This window comes from Hyperolius riggenbachi, chromosome 1, assembly GCF_040937935.1.
Source record: "Hyperolius riggenbachi isolate aHypRig1 chromosome 1, aHypRig1.pri, whole genome shotgun sequence".
Classification (NCBI taxonomy): Eukaryota; Metazoa; Chordata; class Amphibia; order Anura; family Hyperoliidae; genus Hyperolius; species Hyperolius riggenbachi.
In genome coordinates, this window is record NC_090646.1 from 223,601,620 (window position 1) to 223,625,038 (window position 23,419).

The 23,419-nt window shown below is 46.3% G+C and overlaps 1 protein-coding gene across 3 annotated transcripts in view; it reads right to left on the reverse strand.

Moving 5' to 3' along the window:
• LARP7 (La ribonucleoprotein 7, transcriptional regulator) overlaps positions 1-23,419 on the reverse strand; it is a 97,022-nt gene that overhangs the window by 22,954 nt on the left and 50,649 nt on the right. For all 3 annotated transcript variants that reach the window (XM_068281288.1, XM_068281297.1, XM_068281280.1), the window contains 2 exons: positions 20,629-20,765; positions 4,084-4,184 (listed from right to left, as the gene is read on the reverse strand). In XM_068281288.1, the coding sequence (XP_068137389.1) occupies positions 4,084-4,184; positions 20,629-20,765 (238 nt within the window). The remainder of the gene's footprint in view (positions 1-4,083; positions 4,185-20,628; positions 20,766-23,419) is intronic.

Here is a 23,419-nt window from a genome sequence, read left to right on the forward strand (position 1 = left end):
CCACCACCACCCCCTAAGTCATTGGTGCCCAGTGTCCCTAAATGAAGCAGGTGCCCCCAGCTTCATAATGTCTAGTACACACAATGCTATTTTCCGTCAGATTGATGGGTCAAATCAATAATTTCCGGCATGTCTGATCTGTTCCTGATCAAGAATGGGATCGATTTTCAGATTAGTACTACAAAAAAAAAAACAAAAAAAAACGATCCCGTTCTCGATAGGGAGCAGATCATACATGCCGGACATTATCAATTCGACCCGTGGATCTGATGGAATATAGCATTGTGTGTACCAGCCTTAAAGCTACACTGCCTGTCCCCTCCCTTCAGTATTTCACAATACCCCATCTAACGGCAGTGACAGTACAGGGAAATGGTCACATAGGTTTCTTCAGTGCAGAAGCTTGACCGTGGGAAAGCATGTCCATACTGGGCATGTGCAAATGAGGCCCACACATGCCCAGGAGAACTAAGGCACTTGTGCATGGCTCTTTTCATTCATGTAAAAGCACTCCATTTGACTGGGCATGTGTGGATGTTACTTGCGCATGCGGAGTACCGATACAGCTCCCAGCATACCTCTCCCACTCCATAGAGGCACTACAGCTCGCTCCCATCATGCTCCTCCCCTTCCAAAGCGGCACCACAGCTCCCAGCATGCCTCTCCTCCTCCATATAGAATTAGATAGCCCCCAGTGCTCCCCAGGCTTTTTTCAATGTGAATAATGTTCCCCTGGTGCCCCTGTAGAGTATTTACAGTGGCGCACACTCACCTGTCCAGCCAGCGGGCTCCCTCCATCTGTGTGCTTCATCCTCACAGGCACCTCATCTCCATGACCTGGTGACATGTACACACCTATGTGCTGCTGGGTCACTGAGATAAGGTGCCTGTGAGAATGGAGACGTTAGCACACAGCTGAGCGCGCTCCGCTGTGAATACTCTGCAGAGGCTCCGGGGGTCCACTATTCAATTTGGGGAGACCAAGGGGGGCCCAGCAACCAGCTGTGGGGCCCTGGGTAACAACCCAACAATATATGAAGTAGGGGTATGCTGGGACCTGTGGTGCCTCTAGGGAAGGCAAGGATCATGACAGGAGCCGTGGTGCCTATAGGGAGGAGCTTGCTGGGGGCTGTGGTAACTCTTTTGAGGGTAAGAGACCTGCTGGGAACAGTAGTGCCTCTATAGGGGGAAGACTTGATGGGGTGCTCCAACGTTTTGTCCTACATTGTCGAAATGACCTACGCTAATGACAGAATGATGGAGAACTCCATCGAGGTGACCTACAAATCGAAATATCCTACTATGGATATAGGGAGATTGTTTATGAGTTTCACTGTATTTTATTGCTATTAAGGTAATAATGGAAATAAGTATGAAAATGTAGCAGAAATAGATGATTCATCTATGCTCAGGGCGGCTGCACGGCCCCTAGAAAGGGGCCTGCTCATTGGGACACACTTGCCGCTGCACTCCCTCCAGCCACAGGCTATTACTCAGCACACCCGTAGGGTAAACCGATGAGGGGAAATTAGAAAACCTAAATGCACATGTGCAGAGTGGGCGTGGAAAGTACTGAGCACGCGCAGAAGGGAAAGTAGGCAAAATCGACGCGTAGGTCAAAACGTTGGAGCAGGGGCTATGGTGCCTCCATGGGGGGGGGGGGGGGGGGCATGCTGGTAGCTTTAGTGCCTCTATAAGGGAGGGGGATACTTCCTGGGAGACTTGGTGCCTCTATTGAGGGAAAGGGACATGCTGGGACACTTGTGGTACCTCTATGGAGGGGAGGGACATGCTGGGAACAGTAGTGCCTCTATGGGGGGAACCTGCTGGGAGCTATGGTACCTCTCTAGAGGGGGAGGGGAAAAACGGGCTACCTAATGCTGTGGAGTGGGGGAGGGGGGGTCAGAAACTTACAGGCATGCAGAGTCACAGCAGCAGAAGAAATTCCCAGCCATGCAGATCTGATTCTCTCCCAGTGCAGTGTGGTGTCTCTCTTCTCTGGGGCCCTGGCTGCTTCTCCCCATGAATGCACATCACACAGCAGCCTGGCAAGTGTGTCAGTCTCAGCGTGGTCTCCACAGGCCGGGGGGCGGAGCCTACACACATACACACAGTGCACCACGCAGTCTGTTGGTGCACAATGAGAGAGAGGATGCCGGGAGAAGCAGCAGCTTTCAGCCAATGCCCTGCTCCCTGGCCCTACTGAGTAAGCCTATCAGAACAGCAGTGGGCTGCTGGGGGCGGGGCTGAATCGAGTGGCTGCGGAGCTGCTCTAAACTTTTTTTACCACCGCACCGGCCCTGATCGATTGAGGTGGCGGCGGCCCGGGGGGAGAATGCCACCCGTCCCCCCGGGCCAGTCCGCCCCTGGCCACAATTGTTCTCCGCTCTTAAAGCGGTATAAAACTGACATAATATTCAATAAACATGTTTTCCTACTTTTTATATGCCATACGGTTAGCATATTTGCTTTTGTGCATAAGTATTATTATTCATTTAGAAATTATACATTCCTAAAGTACACTAATTTTACTCTGAGAGCTGACAATGCAATTTATTTATAACTCCTTTATTCATCCTCTAACTTAATCAGAAAGCATTTATGCTTGTCTGGCTTTGTTCAGCAGAGAGAACATTATGTAAAGTTTTGGAAGCGTCCAGCTCTGCTGGAAGGGAAGCTTCTAAAGCCTGTGTTAACCCTTTGAATGCAGCTCTAGTAAAAAAAATAATGCTGGTTGTATATAATATGCTGTAAATAATCTATTAGTGCAAAGTAGAAATGCTGGGTTTCATTCTGCTTTAACATGGATGCCCGGCTCCGGCGACATCAGGACTCACATTGCCTTGGTTTAGCCTCTCACTCCAGCAGTGTTCCAGCATCGGCATCTCTGCATCAGAGCCGAGCTCAGGACCCGCTGCATTTCTGCAGCACTGCCACGACTGTACTCTGCTTTCCACGTGGATCCCCAGCCTTGCAGCCCAGCAGTACTTTAGCCTAGCATCATAGCAGAGCTCAGGACCTGCGGCATCTCTGCAGCATTGCCACAACTCAGTTTGTGCCCCGCTGTCAACGTGGAGCTCGAGTTCCAGGCTGGCTCACTCCTTCAACTTCAACAGGACTCTGCCTGTCCTCAACACCCCCGCCATCAGCTGTTTGCCAAGGGGAGAGTGCCGCTCCAGTCCCTGCAAGTGCATACATTCTATGCACTCCCAGCAGCTCCACACTGCAACTATGCAAGTTTGGCACCTTGCTCAGAATGCCAATGCCTCCACTCCATTCATACGGGTCCAGGGATCACTTCTGTCCCCATGTGTGATGTGGCCCCTGGATTCCCCTGATCACGGTGTCCTGGGTGCATCGCCCCATCAGGCAGGCTGCCTACAGCTCACCAGTGAGTGCAGGGGATCAGTGCTGTGGGGCTCACATGCAGTGAATGCCTGCACCGGCACATTCTTCAATGAACACCAGAGACCCTTTTTGAGGGCAACTGTGAGCTCCCCACCGCTGTACTTGCGCTGCGATGCGTGACTTGCCTGTGAGAGCCTGCCAGCGAGGAGTAGGAAGGGACAAGGACAGGCCGCGCCAGCTGTAGCCCGAGATTGAGGACTGGGAGCACGACGGCTGGATAGGTAATGGCATCCGCACTTGTAGTTGGTGGAGGCAGTGGGGGTTAGTGTAGTTGCAGGTACCATATTAGTGTATCTGGTGGAGCAGCAGGGGTGAGTATAGGGTAGTTAGTGTAGAAGGTGCGGCAGCATAGACAGACAGCTTGGGTGGAAAAGCACCACAAGACGCTCCTTCTCCATTAACGCACCAGGTTTAGTATATTCCCCCCCCCCATAATTTTGCTCTTTAAACCTAGGTGTATCTTACTGTCCAAAAAATACGGTATATTACTAAGTAGATCATAAAATTGTCATTACTGATTTTGAGCTCAGACGATGAAGCGTTAACATGTATATGCATGCATACTAATGGGTTAAAGCAGGAACAACAGCTTTCAAATTTCACTCATTTTGGATTCCCTCAAAAATGTATCTTTAATTAGAGCTCTGAACAAGAACCCAGAACATAAAGTATTACCTTTACGTGTTTTCGATCTGGCAGAGGATCTGAGCTAGTGATCTTCACAATGACGCCACTTATGAACTGAGGTCCAAGGCTTTCAGTTTTTGCATCATTTACTATAAAGGAATATCAAGAGAAATAGACAACATTTACTTAAATGGTACCTGAAGTGGCAAGTAACACGAGATAAACATGTATAGTATATACAATGCCAATCCTACACAGAACTAGACTTTGTTCCTTTTTTTCCTCTCAGTGTGATGCTTTAAATGACAGTTTCTCTGGACTATTAATAATTAATCAGAGTTGTGGCAAAAAAACAAAACCAAAACACACACACACACACACACACACACACACACACACACACACACACACACAAAGTTTGCTTCTCAAGTTAATTTAATGGATTTTTAAGTTTACATACCCTGGCAGAATGTATGATTTCTTAACGGGAAGGTTCAGGGAGGGTGGGTAAAAAAAATCAAAATCAATTTCCACTTACCTGGGGCTTCCTCCAGCCCGTGGCAGGCAGGAGGTGCCCTCAGCGCCGCTTCGCAGGCTCCCGGTGGTCTCCAGTGGCCGACCCGACCTGGCCAGGCCGGCTGCCAGGTCGGGCTCTTCTGCGCTCCAAGGCCCGGCACTTCTGCGTCCCACGCCGGCGCGCTGACGTCATCGGACGTCCTCCGGGCTCTACAGTAGTTCTGCGCCTGCGCAGTACAGCCCGGAGGACGTCCGATGACGTCAGCGCGCCGGCGTGGGACGCAGAAGTGCCGGGCCTTGGAGCGCAGAAGAGCCCGACCTGGCAGCCGGCCTGGCCAGGTCGGGTCGGCCACCGGGAGCCTGCGGAGCGGCGGCGAGGGCACCTCCTGCCTGCCACGGGCTGGAGGAAGCCCCAGGTAAGTGGAAATTGATTTTGATTTTTTACCCACCCTCCCTGAACCTTCCCTTTAACCATTTTTCATAGAATAGAATTGATAACAGTCATTGACTGAAGCCATTTATTGTCAATCAATGGCGTTTACGCATTTTAACCACTTGATGACTGCAGTGTTAAAGAGAATCTGTACTCTAAAATTCTTACAATAAAAAGCATACCATTCTATTATGTTCTCATGGGCCCCTCTGTGCTGTTTCTACCACTCCCTGCTGCAATCCTGGCTTGTAATTGCCAGTTTTAGGCAGTGTTTACAAACAAAAACATGGCTGCTAACCAGCATGCGATAGGCTGAGAGAAGCTCAGTCTGTGACTCGTACAGAGCCCGGAGGGGGCATGGAGAGGTTGTATATAACTTCTACCTATCACAGCAGAGTAGCACATTCCTGCCTGAGCCAACAAAGCTGACAAAGGGAAGAAGATTAGATTATATAAAAGAGATAATACAGCCACTGTGCAACTAGGAAATGCTGCAGTAAGACAGACCACATTAGAACAGGTATAGGAACTTATAGGATAGAATAGGCTGAAAATTTTGTTACAGAGTCTCTTTAAACCCCCCTAAAGACCAGGCTATTTTTCACTAAATAGGCTACTGCAGCTTTAAGGACTTGCTACAGGGCCGTACATCTCAGCACACAAATGATAGAGCTTTCTGTTGGTGGGGTCTGATCGTACCCCCAATGTTTATTTTTTTGTAAATATTTCTTTATTTTTTTTTATAATACAAATATGTATTTTTTTAAAATTTATGTAGCCCTCCCCCCCACCAGCCAATCAGTGCGATTGGCTGCCATAGGCTTCAGCCTATGACAGCGGATTGCTGTGGTGCCTTCCAGGGGGACAGGCGTGTTACACGGCTGTCCTCAATACATCGCTGCCTTAGATCGCAGCGATGTACTAAGTTAATAGACGGCGGTTTCCATGTCTAACAGTCTCTGTGTGACGATCGCCACTGGGAGACTGAAGGCCATCCAAGCAGGGATGCGCGCGCCATCTCCTGCAAACCACGCCCCAAGGACTTTGCGTCGAACGGCGTTAGGTGGTCCTGGGGCTGGCGCCACGTCCATCGGCGGGACGTGGTCACCTAGTGGTTAAAATCATAATTTCTACACAAACTACCCAAATGATGCAAAGTATCCCGCTTACAATATGCCAAACAGTACGGAGACATGCCTCAACCTTTTGGCACAAAGTTATTTGGAGTGATTTGGACAAAATGTTGAATTTTAGTCACAACTATAAAAACGCTACATTTGGAGAGAAGTCACCAAGGCCTATGATGGAAGGTACGCAATTCCTACTGTGAAACATGGTGGTGGATTGCTAATGTTTTGGGGATGTGTAACTGCAAAAACAAAGGAAATTGGGTCAGAATTGATGGCAATATGAATACAGGAAGTTATCAAAAAATACTGGAGGAAAATTTGCACTTATTAGCCAGGAAGCTGAGCATAGGACTTACTTGGACATTTCGACACGAAAATGATCCAAAACAAAAGGCCAAGTCGACCCATCATTGGCTACAATAAAATAAAGTGAAGGTTCTGGAGTGGTCATCTCAGTCTCCTGACCTCCATATTCTTGAGCCACTCTGGGGAGACCTCAAAACATGCAGTTCATGCAAGACTGCCTAAGAATTTACAGGAACTGGAGGCTTTTTGCCAGGAAGAATAGAACCTTTATCCTCACCACAAAAGACTTCAAGCAGTCACTGACGGTAAAGGGGTAATACATAGTGTTAAGAACCTGGGTATGTAAACTTTTGATCAGGATCATTTGGGTAGTTTTTGTAGTGCTTATGATTTAAAAAGAGTGTAAACAGTTGACTGACAATAAATGGCTTCAGCTAAACACTAACCATGAGTGAAAAAAGTTTGTGTGTTATCATTCATAGTCTATGAAAAATGTTTAAGAAGTCAAATTCTGTTAGGGTATGTAAACTTGTGAGCACAACTACAAATAAGTAAAAGGTAGCCAAACATCTAGCGATGATGGGCAGATTCGACCAAGAGACAAATCTCTCTCTAATCGAATCTGATTAGAAAGATCTGTCGACTGCCTATATACCACAGGCTGCTTTCCAATCAATTTCATGCTGAAATTGATCAGGAATCGGCTTTGTGACACCACATCCGACCACCTTGCCGCTCTCCCCCTAATGTTAAATGTCCCCCCCAGTGCCAGTGATACATTACCTGCCCGCGGGATTCCGCTTCTCCCCCACTGGTTCTGGGCACACTCTGTTTTCCATACACGTGGTTGCCTAGTAACGTGGCAACTAGGCAACCATGTGGGGAGTGAGTGTATGGAGAGCGAAGTGCGCCTGGCGCCAGCAGGGGACAAGCGGAGGCCGCGGACAGGTAATGTATTACTTGCATGGGGCACATCGCCAAGGGTTTTGTTGCGTTAGATTGTTTTGAAATTGGACACCGTTACCACTGCGCAACAGATCAAGCAAGTCGGCCCTACATCTTGCAGCATGTGCGATCGACTTATGCAAACCAATTTCGTCCTGAAATTTGTAGCATTGTCGGTTGGGCATGCACTTGGTGGCACTGATTTTCATCTGATTTGATAATCAATTTGCATGGTCGATCGGCCAAGTTGCCTGATGTATGGCTACCTTAAAGGAAAACGGAAGTGAGAATATGGAGGCTGCCATAATTATTTCCTTTTAAAGAATACTGGTAGCCTGGCAGCTCTGCTGGTCTATTTGGCTGCAGTGACGTCTGAATCACACCAGAAATAAGCATGCAGCTAATCTTGTCAGATCTGACAATGTCAGAAATATCTGATCTGCTGCATGCTTGTTCGGGGTCTATGGCTAAAAAGTATTTGAGGCAGAGCATCAGCAGGACTGCCAGGCAACTGGTATTTTTTAACCACTTGAGGACCGCCCCCAGCCGATGGGCGGCGGCAAAGACCGGGCGCAAACGACCGCAATACGCCCATCGGCGGGAGCGGCATCAGCGGTGGCTGTGCGGCGATCGCGTCATCAATGACGCGATCGCCCACCCTGCTCGGAAACCCGCCGGCCAATTAGCAGCGCCGGCGGGTTTCAAATGCGGCGATCAGTCTATGGGAAAGCGTATAATACACTTTGTTATTGTAACAAATTGTATTATACTGGCTGCCTCCTCCGCTGATGGTCACTCGTGCGACCATCAGAGAGGACGGCAGCCTTGCAGCTAAGTGTAAGTGTAGCTAAGTGTAACACAACACATTTTCACCCACACAAACCCCCCGATCGCCCACCCCAGCCCTCAGAACCCCCCCTGACCACCCCAGCACACCAGTATCTGCACCCCACCACCCACCTAAAAACCCATCAATCACTCCCTGTCACTATCTAGGGACGCTATCCCCTAGGGTAGGTCCCTAACTGCCCCCTAGGGTCCCCTGATCACCCTCCCTACCCTCAGATCTCCCCCCCCCCCCCCCAGACCACCCCCCTGTATACTGAATACAGCTATATAGCTGCCTTACCCACTGATCACCTGTCTATCACCCATCTATGTTTGTACCTTTAAAAAGGACTATATATACTATAATGCAATCTCAAAAAGGCAAAAAAAAAATCTCTAGAAAAACTTTATTGACACGTAGAAAAGTAGGAAAAATGGTTCTTCAATATCACAATAATAGGTCTTAAAAACACATTGATTGGTTTGAAACAACGAGTGGTTGTAGCTTTGTGGGCATTTGAACTTCAAGGCAACGACACATGTTCGTTTCAGGCTTTTGTATAAAGTTATATGTGCCCTTCGTCAGGCCGTGATGCCCATTTCTGCGCAGCTCAACCAGAAGACGACCAATCCAGCAAGAAGAGCCAAAAAATGGGGGGCGTCTGAACTTACCAGACGCAATAAACCTTCCCAGAGGCTATGATAAAGTGCAGCTATAACTTTATACAAAAGTCCGAAACGAACATGTGTCGTTGCCTTGAAGTTCAAATGCCCACAAAGCTACAACCACTCGTTGTTTCAAACCAATCAATGTGTTTTTAAGACCTATTATTGTGATATTGAAGAACCATTTTTCCTACTTTTCTACGTGTCAATAAAGTTTTTCTAGAGATTTTTTTTGCCTTTTTGAGATTGCATTATAGTATATATAGTCCTTTTTAAAGGTACAAACAAGTGTCGATGGGCAAGGTGGATTGCCTTAAAGAGGACTGTGTTTTTTGATCCTTCACAATATAAAGGATCGTATCCCAGAACCTTTCTTATAAAACGTTATCACCCATTTATCACCTGTCTATCACCCCTTGTCACCACCACCCATCAGCGCAGACCCTAAACTGTCCCTTGGGGGCACCTGATCACCCACCCAGATCCTCAGATTGCCCTCAGACCCCCCCTCCTGATAACCTCCCCAGTGCATTGTTTACATCTATTCTCCCCTGTAATCCCTCACTGATCTCCTATCCTTACCCCCTGTGTCAGATCAGGACCCAGTCTGCCCCGTGCGGGCACATAATCAACCCCCCACACCCTCAGATCGCACTCAGACCCCCCCCCCCCCCATCACCTTCCCAGCGCATTGTATTTGATTGTGCTGTAATTGTATTTGATTGCCCCATGATTGGCCTTGAATGCCCCGTGATTGGCCTTGATTGCCCCGTGATTGGCCTTGATTGCCCCGTGATTGGCCTTGATTGTCCCGTGATTGGCCTTGATTGTCCCGTGATTGGCCTTGATTGTCCCGTGATTGGCCTTGATTGTCCCGTGATTGGCCTTGATTGTCCCGTGATCGGCTTTGATTGTGCCGTGATTGGTTTGATTGCCCTGTGATTGGCTTTGATTGTGTCTGGATTGGTTTGATTGGCCTGTGATTGGCTTTGATTGTGCCGTGATTGGTTTGATTGCCCTGTGATTGGCTTTGATTGTCCCGTGAATTGAGTGCCCTGTGATTGGCTTTGATTGTCCCGTGAATTGAGTGCCCTGTGATTGCCTTTGATTGTCCTGTGATTGTTTCTGATTGCCTCTGATTCCCCACTCGCCACCACCCCCCTGTCACTATCCTAGTGATCTAAAAACAGTGATCAGTGAAAACTGTCACTTTTTTAGTATCACTAGTGTTAGCAGTTAGGCCAGTTAGCTAGGCCCCTTTGTAAGTGTCAGTTAGTGCTCAGCCCACTGCACCACAGTCACTAATTAGCGTCATCACTGTCGCTAATCAACATTACTATATAGTATCTGTAAGTGATCATTACTGATCGCAGTCAGATCTATTAGGGTCACTAGGATCCACAAAAAAACCCCCGCAGTTTGCCCGATCAGGCCTGATCGTTCGCCTGCACTTGCGTTCAGCCCGCCCCACCGCAGTGACAGAATTTTTTTTCTGATCACTGCAAAAAACACTGTACAATAGCTGTGGCACTGTAAACCTCAGTTTTGATTTATTTTTTTTATCAAAACTCAGTGACCACAGCTTTCTACCTCTCAAATACTCCCTTTTGCTAGGTAGGTGCTCTTTTTTTTCTGGGTAGTCTCAGAGGAATGCTTCCTAAATTTAGCAGCCCACCATGGCAAGAAAGGGGTATTCCGATGATGAGGTTCTCAGGTACATGGCCCAGTCGGATGAGGACGATTGGGACGCCTCATTCGACAAATCTTCCGGGTCAGAGTTTGAACCTGAATTGAGCAGTGGCTCACTGACCGATAGTGATGACGAGGTTGAGGTCCCGGCTAAAGCCAGGCGTACCACACCCCATGTTGGACCGCAGGTGGCGCAGGTTCGGCCTCAAGGGCAGCAGAGTGGTGTTCGTGCTGGTCTGAGATTTCATGGTGGGGCAGGCACCAGCAGCACAACTTCTCCTGGACCTAGCACCAGTACTTCCGTAGATCCTGGTGAAGTGGCGAGCACCAGCATGGAAGTTGAAACTGGTTCGGTGGCACGTGCAGTAAGATCCCAGTCGCAGCCACCAAGAAGACGGGCCCGTACTACCCCTAGTTTACCAGAGGTGCTGGCAAACCCAGATTGGCAATCCTCTGATTCCGCCGCACCCGTACTTCCCCCTTTCACTGCCCAGTCTGGAGTCCAGGTGGAGACAGATAATCTAGGATCGGCCCTAGACTTTTTCTATCTCTTAGAATTAATTGTGGCAGAGACCAACCGTAAGGCCACACAATATATAACCGCCAATCCGGAAAAGTTCCTTGCCCAGCCTTTTCGGTGGAAACCAGTCCAAGTTTCCGAAATTAAAATTTTTTTGGGCCTTCTCCTTCACACGGGACTAGTAAAGCAGAATGTGTTGCGGTCTTATTGGTCTACGGACCCAGCATATCATGTTCCCCTGTACTCTGCTGCCATGTCCAGGACACGATTTGAGAACATCCTGCGCTTCAATAACAACGAAACCTGTCATCGAAGTGACCACCCTGCTTTTGACCGGCTCCACAAAATGCGACCCCTCATAGACCACCTGTCATCCAGATTTGCAGATGCTTATATCCCTGACCAGGACATCTGCGTAGACGAGTCCCTCATACGCTTTACCGGGCGCCTTCGCATCAAACAGTACATCCCAAGCAAGCGCGCCCGGTATGGGGTGAAACTGTATAAGCTCTGTGAAAGGGCCACAGGCTATACATCTTATTTTAGGATCTATGAGGGAAAAAAGACTCAAAATTGGAGCCGGTCGGATGCCCTGACTTTCTGGGGAGCAGTGGAAAGGTTGTGTGGGACTTGGTGTCACCCTTGTTCCAGAAGGGGTACCATCTTTTTGTGGACAATTATTACACAAGTGTGGCCCTCTTTCAGCACTTAAAAAAAGAAAAAATCCGATGCTGTGGCACCGTGCGGCCTAGTCGCCGGGGCTTCCCCCAACGGCTCATTACCACCAGACTTGAACGGGGGCAGAGGGCCGCCTTGTGTGCCGACGACCTGCTCGCGGTGAAATGGAAGGACAAGAGGGAGGTTTACTTCCTGTCCACCATTCACGCAGACACGACAGTTGAAATTCAACGGCGAACTGAGGTCATTGAAAAACCCCTTGTCGTCCATGAGAATAATACTAACATGGGAGGGGTGGATTTCAATGACCAGAGGTTAGCGCCCTATTTAGTTGCCCGAAAAACAAGACGCTGGTATAAAAAAGTGTCTTTTTACCTCATTCAATTGGCAATTTACAACAGCTTTGTTCTCTACAGTAAGGCTGGGAGAACTCGATCGTTTATTCAATTTAATAAACAGATCGTGTTGGAACTCCTGTATCCAGGAGGTGCCGTGGCCCAACCCCAAGATGCAACTAGCCGGCTGCATGGAAGGCATTACGCCTATCCAATTCCGAGTACCCCAGGTCACCGAATTCGAAGAAAACGTTGTCGTGTCTGCAGCAGGGCTAGAATAAGGCGTGACACCACTGTTTATTGTCTCACCTGTCCTGACCAGCCTGGCCTATGCCTAGGGGAGTGTTTTGAGAGGTACCACGAGCAGGTACACTATTAGAGAGTAGGGAACTCTACACACAGCAGTAGGCACACAAGGGTCTCTCAGTGCCATTTCACACTGCTGCGATGCGTTAGGGCAAAATGCCTAGCAAAAGTCACACTTTGCGGTCCCCCCCTACGCCGGAAGTGCTTGACTTAACGCTAGTGCATGCCTACGTTACTGCGTGGCTTCTGTGGCAATATCGATCGGCCCGGAAGTCATGTTAGTCTATGGCGACGCAGTTCATTACTAGGCCGAATGCTACTCTTGTGGTATTCCCTGGAGGTCTGTTTTGGACGATACGGTGCGGCGGGCTCGACCCACCGGATTTGTCAATATGCAGTGTGAAACCAAACATCTGGTTTCGAGAGATTGTAATACACAGGGCTGCCAGAAACCTCTCCTTTCACTTGGGACAAAATGCGTAATGTACTTCGCCACAACTCTGCGATTTGCACGTCGCACATTGTCCCATGGGGGAGGAGAGGTTTGTCCTCGGGAGACAAGTTAAAAAAAAACAAAAAAAAAAAAAACAAAAACAGGTAAGCAAAGAAGTTAATGTTTGGTTTGCAATGTTAAAGGGAAGGTTCAGGGACTAACTAAAAAAAATAAAAATCCATTTCCACTTACCTGGGGCTTCTTCCAGCCTGTGGCAGGCAGGAGGTACCCTCGGCACCGCTCTGCAGGCTCCCGGTGGTCTCCGGTGGCCGACCCGACCTGGCCAGGCCGGCTGCCAGGTCGGGCTCTTCTGCGCTCCAAGGCCCGGCACTTCTGCGTCCCACGCCGGCGCGCTGACTTCATCGGACGTCCTCCGGGCTGTACTGCGCAGGCTCAGAACTACTGAGCCTGCGCAGTACAGCCCGGAGGACGTCCGATGACGTCATCGCGTCGGCGTGAAACGCACCATGGAGCGCAGAAGAAGCCCGACCTGGCCGCCGGCCTGGCCAGGTCGGGTCGGCCACCGGGAGCCTGCGGAGCGGCGCCGAGGGCACCTCCTGCCTGCCACGGGCTGGAGGAAGCCCCAGGTAAGTGGAAATGGATTTTTATTTTTTTTAGTTAGTCCCTGAACCTTCCCTTTAAGGTTTTTATTAAAAAAGTTCAAAGTTTATTAATGTTAATGAAGTAATTGCTTTGCTGCTTGCTTGTTTTTTTGTTTTTTTTTTGTATTTTTTTTTTCTCTTTTTCCATCCAATAACCTTCCAGGTGGACCGAGCGAACGACTAACCAGCTGCAGCACTGATGGTGCATCCTGACAGAACATTACGCGTCTGTCAGCTTACACACAAGTCGGTGCATGCAGCGCTGCAGGACGAGATTTCTCCTCCGCAGTCAAAAAGATATGTTTGCCGAGGCATATGGGCCGAGGAGTGGTGTTGGGGTTTCATATGCTTTGGCAAGCACTTTGTATCAAAAAAGAACTCTGGCAATGATTTGTTCATCCACATCGATCGGTGTGAATGGATAAATCAGGTTTGCCAGGGCATACGAGCTGGTGGGTTTGGATTTTTGGGGCGGCAGCTCATATGTCCTGGCAGACGCCTTTCCCTCTTTTTTTTTTTTTCAAATTTTTTTGGCAGATATTTTTTCATCCACATTGATTGATTGATTGTTTGATGTTCATTTTTCCTTTCAGCTCAGAGTGCATTACCCTTATGCCCAATATAAGGAGTATAGCAGAAACTCCCAATACTGGCCATACATGTAATGATTGCAGAGACCCTAAAATGCCAGGACAGACCCCACGAATGATGCCATTTTGGAAAGAGAACACCCCAAAGTATTCCGTTAGGTGCATGGTGCGTTCATAGAATTTTATTTTTTGTCACAAGTTAGCAGAAATTGTGTTTTTTTTTTTTTTCACAAAATGTCATTTTCCGCTAATTTATGACAAAAAATAAAATTCTCTATGAACTCCCCATGGCCCTCATGGAATACCTTCGCGTGTATTCTTTCCAAAATGGGGTCATTTGTGGGGTTTGTTAACTGTCCTGGCAAGTGGGGGGGGGTGCTAAATTGTAAGCACCCCTGTAAAGCCTGAAGGTGCTTATTGGACTTTGGGCCCCTTAGTACAGTTAAGGTGCAAAAAAGTGCAACACATGTGGTATTGCCGTACTTAGTAGAAGTAGTATAATGTGTTTTGTGGTGTATTTTTACATATACCCATGCTGGGTGGGAGAAATATCTCTGTAAATGGACAATTCTGGGAAAAAAAAAAATCAAAAGATTGTCATTTACAGAGATATTTCTCCCACCCAGCATGGGTATGTGTAAAAATACACATGCTGGGTGATTTTTTTTTTCTTTTTTACACACAATTGTCCATTTACAGAGAGATTTCTCCCACCCAGCATGAGTGTGTGTACAAATACACCCCAAAACACATTAAACTACTTCTCCAGAGTACGGCGATACCACATGTGTGGCACTTTTTTGCACCCTAACTGCGCTAAGGGGCCCAAAGTCCAATGAGTACCTTTAGGATTTCAAGACTACTCTTCACGGTTTAGGGTCCCTAAAATGCCAGGACAGTATAGGAACCCCACAAATGACCCCATTTTAGAAAGAAGACACCCCAAGGTATTCCGTTAGGAGTACGGTGAGTTCATAGAAGATTTTTTTTGTTGTTGCAAGTTAGCGGAAATTGATTTTTATTGTTTTTTTTCACAAAGTGTCATTTTCCGCTAACTTGTGACAAAAAATAAAATCTTCTATGAACTCACCGTACTCCTAACGGAATACCTTGGGGTGTCTTCTTTCTAAAATGGGGTCATTTGTGGGGTTCCTATACTGTCCTGGCATTTTAGGGACCCTAAACCGTGAGGAGTAGTCTTGAAAACAAATGTCTCAAAATGACCCTTGAAATCCTAAAGCAGGGGTGCCCAATAGGTCGATCGCGATCTACCGGTAGATCGCGACCGCCTGATCGAATTTAGCAGCCAGCAGCTGTATAATGCAGTTTCTGCTGCTGGCCGCTGATCGCGAAGCCTATCTGGAGGAGAGAGCATGGCCAATCAGGGGAGGGGAGGAGAGGCACGCAGCCAATCAGGGGTGGAGAGGCGCGCAGCCAATCAGGGGAGGAGAGATGCGCAGCCAATCGGGAGGAGAGGCGGAAAACTTCCGCGTTCCGACTCCACTCACGCTGCCCACCGGAGCCTCCCTCAGCTGCAGCTGAAGAAGGAGTGAAGACCTGGACGCCACCGCGGGAAGACACCGGCCCTATACCCAGGTAACCTATACTAAAGGGACCTATATCCGACTAACCTATACTGAAGGGACCTATAGCCACCTAACCTATACTTAAGGGACCTATACCCAGCTAATCTATACTGAAGGGACCTATACCTAGCTAACCTATACTGAAGGGACCTATACCCGGCTAACCTATACTGAAGGGACCTATACCCAGCTAACCTATACTGAAGGGACCTATACCCGGCTAACCTATACTGAAGGGACCTATACCCGGCTAACCTATACTGAAGGGACCTATACCCGGCTAACCTATACTGAAGGGACCTATACCTGGCTAACCTATACTGAAGGGACCTATACCCTGCTAACCTATACTGAAGGGACCTATACCCGGCTAACCTATACTGAAGGGACCTATACCCGGCTAACCTATACTGAAGGGACCTATACCCGGCTAACCTATACTGAAGGGACCTATACCCGGCTAACCTATACTGAAGGGTGCATTTGAAACATCGGTAGATCGCCTGGCCTCAGCAAATTTTAAAGTAGCTCGCGAGCCGAAAAAGTGTGGGCACCCCTGTCCTAAAGGTACTCATTGGACTTTGGGCCCCTTAGCGCAGTTAGGGTGCAAAAAAGTGCCACACATGTGATATCGCCGTACTCAGGAGAAGTAGTATAATGTGTTTTGGGGTGTATTTGTACACACACTCATGCTGGGTGGGAGAAATCTCTCTGTAAATGGACAATTGTGTGTAAAAAAGAAAAAAAAAAATCAAAAGATTGTCATTTACAGAGATATTTTTCCCACCCAGCATGGGTATGTGTAAAAATACACCCCAAAACACATACTACTTCTCCTGAGTACGGCAATACCACATGTGTAACCCCTTTTTGCAGCCTAGGTGCGCTAAGGGGCCCAACGTCCAATGAGCACCTTTAGGCTTTACAGGGGTGCTTACAATTTTGCTCCCCCCAAAATGCCAGGACAGTAAATACACCCCACAAATGACCCCATTTTGGAAAGTAGACACTTCAAGGTATTCAGAGAGGGCTATGGTGAGTCCGTGGCAGATTTCATTTTTTTTTTGTCACAAGTTAGCAGAAATTAAATTTTTTTTTTCTTCACAAAGTGTCATTTTCCGCTAACTTGTGACAAAAAAAAAATTCTATGAACTCACCATGCCTCTCACGGAATACTTTAGGATGTCTTCTTTCCAAAATGGGGTCATTTGGGGGGTATTTATACTATCCTGGAATTTTAGCACCTCATGAAACATGACAGGGGGTCAGAAAAGTCAGAGATGCTTGAAAATGGGAAAATTCACTTTTGGCACCATAGTTTGTAAACGCTATAACTTTTACCCAATCCAATAAATATACACTGAATGGGTTTTTTTTTTTTTTAAAGACATGTAGCAGAATAACTTTCGCGCTCAAATGTATAGGAAATTTTACTTTATTTAAAAAATGTCAGCACAGAAAGTTAAAAAAGTAATTTTTTTTGACAAAATTCATGTCTTTTTTGATGAATATAATAAAAAGTAAAACTCGCAGCAGCAATCAAATAGCACTAAAAAAAAGCTGTATTAGTGACAAGAAAAGGAGGTAAACTTCATTTAGGTGGTAAGTTGTATGACCGAGCAATAAACCATGAAAGCTGCAGTGGTCTGAATGGAGAAAAAGGCTCTGGTCCTTAAGGGGCGAAAAGACTGTGGTCCTTAAAGTGAACATCCGGACTAAAAATCGACTCAGCAGAACTGAAAAGGCTTTGTGTTTCTTTAACAGTTTCACAGCATCAGAACTTTGTTTCTCTTATACAAGCCTCATTTTTAGCTGCACAGAAGAAAACTGCCCGGGCTTTTTTCCCCTGATGCTGTGCAAAGCATGATGGGATTTCTGATTTTGTTGTTCTCTTTCTGCTGGTTTGGTGCAATTTTTTTTTTTTCCATTTTGAATTTGACATTTGAAGCCTAGCGTGTGCAGCTGGGAGGGGTAATCAGGACAGTTGGAACTGTCTCCTGCTCCTTGTCACCTCCTTTCAACCAAAAAGATGGCTGCCCCCATGACAAAGATGGCAGCCCCCATGGATCACAAACATTTGCCTGTTCTTTTAAAACAGGGTGGGTAAGAGATTATATTACCTATCTATTCTAACTAACATAACTAAAGTAACATGATGACAGTATGTTTGTTTAGGCCGAAGTTCCCCTTTAAGTGGTTAAAAGGAAATAAATATGGCAGCCTCCATATACTGTAACTCTTGCTTCAGTTGTCCTTTAACCACTTAGAGACACTGAAGCGAAAAAAAAATTATGATATTATGATTTGTATGTGTAGTACAGCTAAGAAATAAAACATTAAGATCAGAAACATCAGTCTAATTGTTTCCAGTACAGGAAGAGTTCAGAAACTCCAGATGTTATCTCTATGCAAACAAGCCATTAAGCTCTACGACTTTCAAAGTCGTGGAGAGGGCTGTTATCTGACTTTTATTATCTCAACTGTAAGTAAACCAAATGTCTTTTTCTCTGCCAGAGGAGAGGTCATTAGTTCACAGACTGCTCTGAAAGAATCATTTTGAATGCTGAGTGTTGTGTAATCTGCACATATTATAGAATGATGCAATGTTAGAAAAACAATATATACCTGAAAATAAAAATATGAGAATATTTTCTTTGCTGCTAATCTTCTAGTAATTATTCATAGTACACAACCAATTCATTATATCATATATTTTTTTCCGCTTCAGTGTCTCTTTAAGGACCGGGCTCATTTTGAGTGATCTGTGCTGCGTGGGCTCTTCATCCCACAGCACAGATCTCATTGCAGGCAGGGCGATCAGACCCCCCCCCTTTTTTCCCCACTAGGGGGATGTCCTGCAGGGGGGTCTGATCGCCGCCGGTTATTTTGCTGTAGCGGGTGGGGCTCCTCAAAACCCCCTCCTCAGCGCTATTCGGCCTCCCTCTCTTGCCCTCCTTCCAATGGGCAGTACAGGACAGCGATCCTGTACCGCCTCTGATAGGCTTCAGCCCATCAGATGCCAGCAATCCCCGGCCAATCAGAGGCCAGGGATCGACGATCTCCTTTACGGCGCTGCTGCGTGCGACGTAAACACCGGGGATTTCTTCCCCATGTGTTTACATTTAGCCTGCGAGCCGCGATCGGAGGCTGGCAGGCTGTTCACGGAGACACTTTCCGTGAACTGACATGGAACGGCCGCTCGAACGAGCCATGTAAAACCAATACCAGCTGCCGCCTATCGGCGTTAAGCAGTTGTTAAGTGGTTAAGATCCAATAGCCCAACAACTTTAAAGGCAGATTTTAACCTTTAAATACAAAGTAAGACCATGTGATTCTAGGAAAGCACTAAGGAGTAGACTTAGTGATACAATGGTTTATCTCATTAGTTAATTATCACTTCAAGTTTGCTTTAAAGTACATCTCCAGAAATCATGCCTGCTAGTAAAAGAATGAATGCAGCTTCATGAAGCTTGATGATAGGTATGAGACTTTCTAAAGCTGGAGAACATTGAGTGAGCAACAATCCAGAAAATGTGTACTAAATATTTGAGTGAGTGTTTTCTCCAAAAAGTAGCATCCACAGATTTAAAGTACACCTAAACAAAGGCACATGGAGGCTGCCATATTTCCTTTTAAACAATGCCAATTGCCTGGCATCCTGCTGATCTCTGGCTGCAGTGGTGTCTGGATTAGCTGCATGCTTGTTTCAAGTGTGTGATTCAGTCAGACTTCAGTGGGGAACATCTGATTTGCATACTTGTTTAAGGTCAACAGCTAAAAGTATTAGTGACCTAGGCTCAGCAGGACAGCCAGGCAATCTCTAATTGTTTATAAGGAATACATCAGCCTCCGTGTCCCTCTCAGTTAACCACTTGAGGACCACCGTGCTAAACGCACCTAAAGGCCAGGCTATTTTTTTCAAAATAGGCCACTGCAGGTTTAAGGCCAAGCTGCAGGGCCGCACAACACAGCACACTAATGATCCCCCCCCCCCCCCCCTTTCTCCCCACCAACAGAGATTTCTGTTGGTGGGGTCTGATCGCCCCCTAGTTTTATTTACTTTTTTACAAATAATTGTATTTTTTTCTATTAATTATACGTATTCCCCCCTCGCCAGCCAATCATAGCGATCTTCAGTTTATGAGAGCCAATCCCTCTCTTGTGCCCCAGGGGGACAGCCGTGTCACGTGGCTGTCCCCAGTACAGTGCCCAAAACAGCAACAAATAAAAAAAATAAATAAAACAACCCAGCAGCGATCAGAGCCCACCAACAGAAAGCCTGGTGGGGTATAAAGCCTGTGGTCCTTAAGTGGCTACAGGGACAGCAAACTGCACGCACTAAAAAGTCAGCTGCAATGCCTGATGCAAATTGGGAACATTTTATTCTTTAAAGCTTTGAAGCTGGGAAAGATTGGTTTGAGAAGTTGCTTACAGTCCAACAAATGCACAACTTAGGGATTCAATAACTAGGTCAGCAGTATAGCTACAGCATAAATGTTAGTCTGTAAGCATGAGAGCAGGAAACAAAATTAAAAGGGAACCTGAAAAGACAAGAAGAAAAAAAAAAATCATACATACCTGGGGATTCCTCCAGCTCACTCTGTCCCTCGATGCCCTCCTCCGCCCCTGGATCTTCTGTAAGGACTCCCAGTATCTTCGCTAGTCAGGGCTTACTGCCCATGCATGGCCTGCCCACGCCCTGCGGTCGCCAGGAACTCTCTGAGGAGGCAGAACTCTCCTGCCCGGGGGAGCAAGATGAGTGGCCGCACTGTGCATGTGCAGACTAGCCGAAGATACTGGGAGCCCTTACGGAAGATCCAGGAGTCAGAGGACTGCGCCAAGGAAGTGATCAGGCCAGAAGAAGCCCCAAGGTATGTATGATTTTACTTTGGCCAGAGGTTTACAATAATAAGATATGTAGATATACAGATGTAGGAGTACTTAGATTCATATTGTCTGTGTCATTCTACCTTTACTATCCAGATTCTTCTCAGTTTCCATTTTCTGAGGAGAAAAGCGATTAAATTCCCACATTGCCTTTTTCACCGAGTTCATACTGGCTCTCTGCAGCGTCAGGTACTCAGACTTCAGGTCTAGCCATTCTTTCCTGGAGTGAAAAAAAAGTGTATGCTACCTTCAGTAATTCTACTAAATTATATACAGCAATACAGGCTTGAATATGCTACATATTAATCCAAATACCGTATCATTTCACACACGTCAACACCCAACATTCCCTAGTCACTTTCACAGTTAAAACCAACACTTTGATTGGAGTTGAGGTTTAGGTTTCAATCACTTTATGCATTTACATAAACCATTTGTGTACATTTCTACATGCGCCAACATGCATTTTCATGATGAAAGCACATCCAGAGCATTTCAGTTACACCAATCACATAATGTGCAACTTGAATGGTGACTTTATGGAGCATAATGCAGAAGCGGTTTTGAAGAAGTGCATGGCCACACACCACTATTCACCGCTAAGAAAGCCTGTGTTTTACAAAGCATATGAATGAAGCCTTAAGGTACACTTTTCAAGAGAAAAATATGAGAAGCCTTTGCCGATATCCTGGATAAATACAAAATGAGTTACTTGGATCAGAACTGTTCTGAGCAAGGGATGTTCACACTCATGAACAGGGCTGTGGAGTCGGTACAAAAATTATCCGACTGACTACTCAGTTTATGAAACCACCGACTCCAGGTACCCAAAAAGGCTCAAACTCCACAGCCCTGCTCATGAAGTGCTCCAGAGGACCTGACTGGGTCACTCTTACAGTTGCTTATACTGCCCAATCCCCCCCCCCCCCATCGCTCAGGCTTCTACAGGAAATTGTATGGAAAATGTACAGTTAACTCAAACCTTCAGCAGACACCCTCATTTATTTCACACATCTTATCAATTGGTGTAAATTGTGTCATCACCTCATATTCGCAGAAAAAAAAAGGAGCCTTATTTGGGAGGAGATGCCTTGAGAGAAAGAAGAAGATATGACAGATTTTCCATACTTTTCTAGGTAGATCTCTAAATTATGGGGTAAGGGGTAGTCTGCACATTACCATTGTAGTCCCTTACACACTCCAATGAGTTCTGGGTCACCATGAGCTTGCTGGTTAGTCTGTACCATTATAGAGAACACATGGCTGCACTACTTATAAGAGGAGCATGACTAATGGAGGCAAATGTAAGGAGAAGTTGGCTAAAGCAGTGCAAGTGCTGGCAATACACTAATAAAGGAGAAGAGTTAGTGACTACACCAGGTTGATAATCGCACAGTAGTGCTGCACTGCAATATTTGTACTGGGGCTCATGTACATCAGTGCAGAAAAGAAAATGGGCAACTGGGTGCGCACCATCTATAAAATTATCCACTGAAACAGCTCATGTATTTAGAAAAAGAGACCTTTATTGAGACACTTTCAGATGGGCAGCTGAAGGTGGCAAATTCACTGCCTGTCAGCTGCTCCCATGCACTGGCTTGTTACTGCTCAGTACCAGCAGTAGACAGACGCCCCCTCCCCCCCATAGAGTAGCATCTGTGTGCGGTCATGCTCAGTTATTTGCATTTTGCACTGCCATACGATTGAATTTTAAATTGCACCTGAATGTCGCTTGTTGGCGGCAGACGAGACACTGAACTGCTCGACAAGCACGTAGTTCAGGCTCCCATCTAAAAACCTTTATGAAAAAAAAAAAAAAAATCAACCCGCTCGGACCTGCATGTCATCACCTCCAACCCGTACGGATCGGCTTCGACGGATTCAGTACATATTTATAATGGAAAAGATTACTTCAGGGAGATCTAATGACCCGACTAAATACTTACAGGTCTGGAGTAACTGCTCATCCTCGATCTCCAATAACCCTATTGTTTAAACAGTGTATGTTCGGATATAGTATACTGTCAGGTATTCCTGGGGTACTGACCGGGGGAGTTTGCACAGTTTTAGTGTGCAATTGGTTCGATCTGCTGGTCCCCATATCACTGTATATTGTATATTACAAGAGTCATGTTATTCTTAAAGAGAATCTGTACTCTAAAATACTTACAATAAAAAGCATACCAATCTATTCATTATGTTCTCCTGGGGCCCTCTGTGCTGTTTCTGCTGCAATCCTGGCTTGTAATTGCCAGTTTTAGGCAGTGTTTACAAACAAAAGACATGGCTGCTAACCAGAGTGTGATAGGCTGAGAGGAGAGCTTGGAGAGGGTGTGTAAAGCTTCTGCCTATTAAAAGCAGTGCTGCACATTCCACACATCCTAGCCTGAGCCCGACAGAGCCGACAGAGGAAAGATTATAAGATTTATTACAGAGACAGTGCAATTAGAAAAGGCTGCAGTATGCCAGAGCAAATTAGAACAGGTATAGGAACTTATAGGATAGAAGAAAAAAAGTCTCTTTAAGTCAGTTTAAACAACTTATTTTTTTTGTATACTACATGTTTTGCTGTGCAATTTGGAAAGAAACAAAAATACTAATTAAAAAAAAATAAATAAAAAAATAAAAAAAAAATAAAAAAAGCAACCCGCATTTTCTGCATGCAAAAAAATCTTTTCTCTCAAAACACTAAAAAAAAAAAATAATAAAAAAAAAAAAAAGAGCTGAGCAGACAGAGCAGACAGTCCCGAGGTTCATCCACCCTTATAATGACCAATACCAGGATCTCACTCATAATCAAGAGAATTACTGTCCTTGAGAATAAGATGCTGGCAAATTGTTCATAAAGTGGTTATAGCCAATTCTGATAACCAG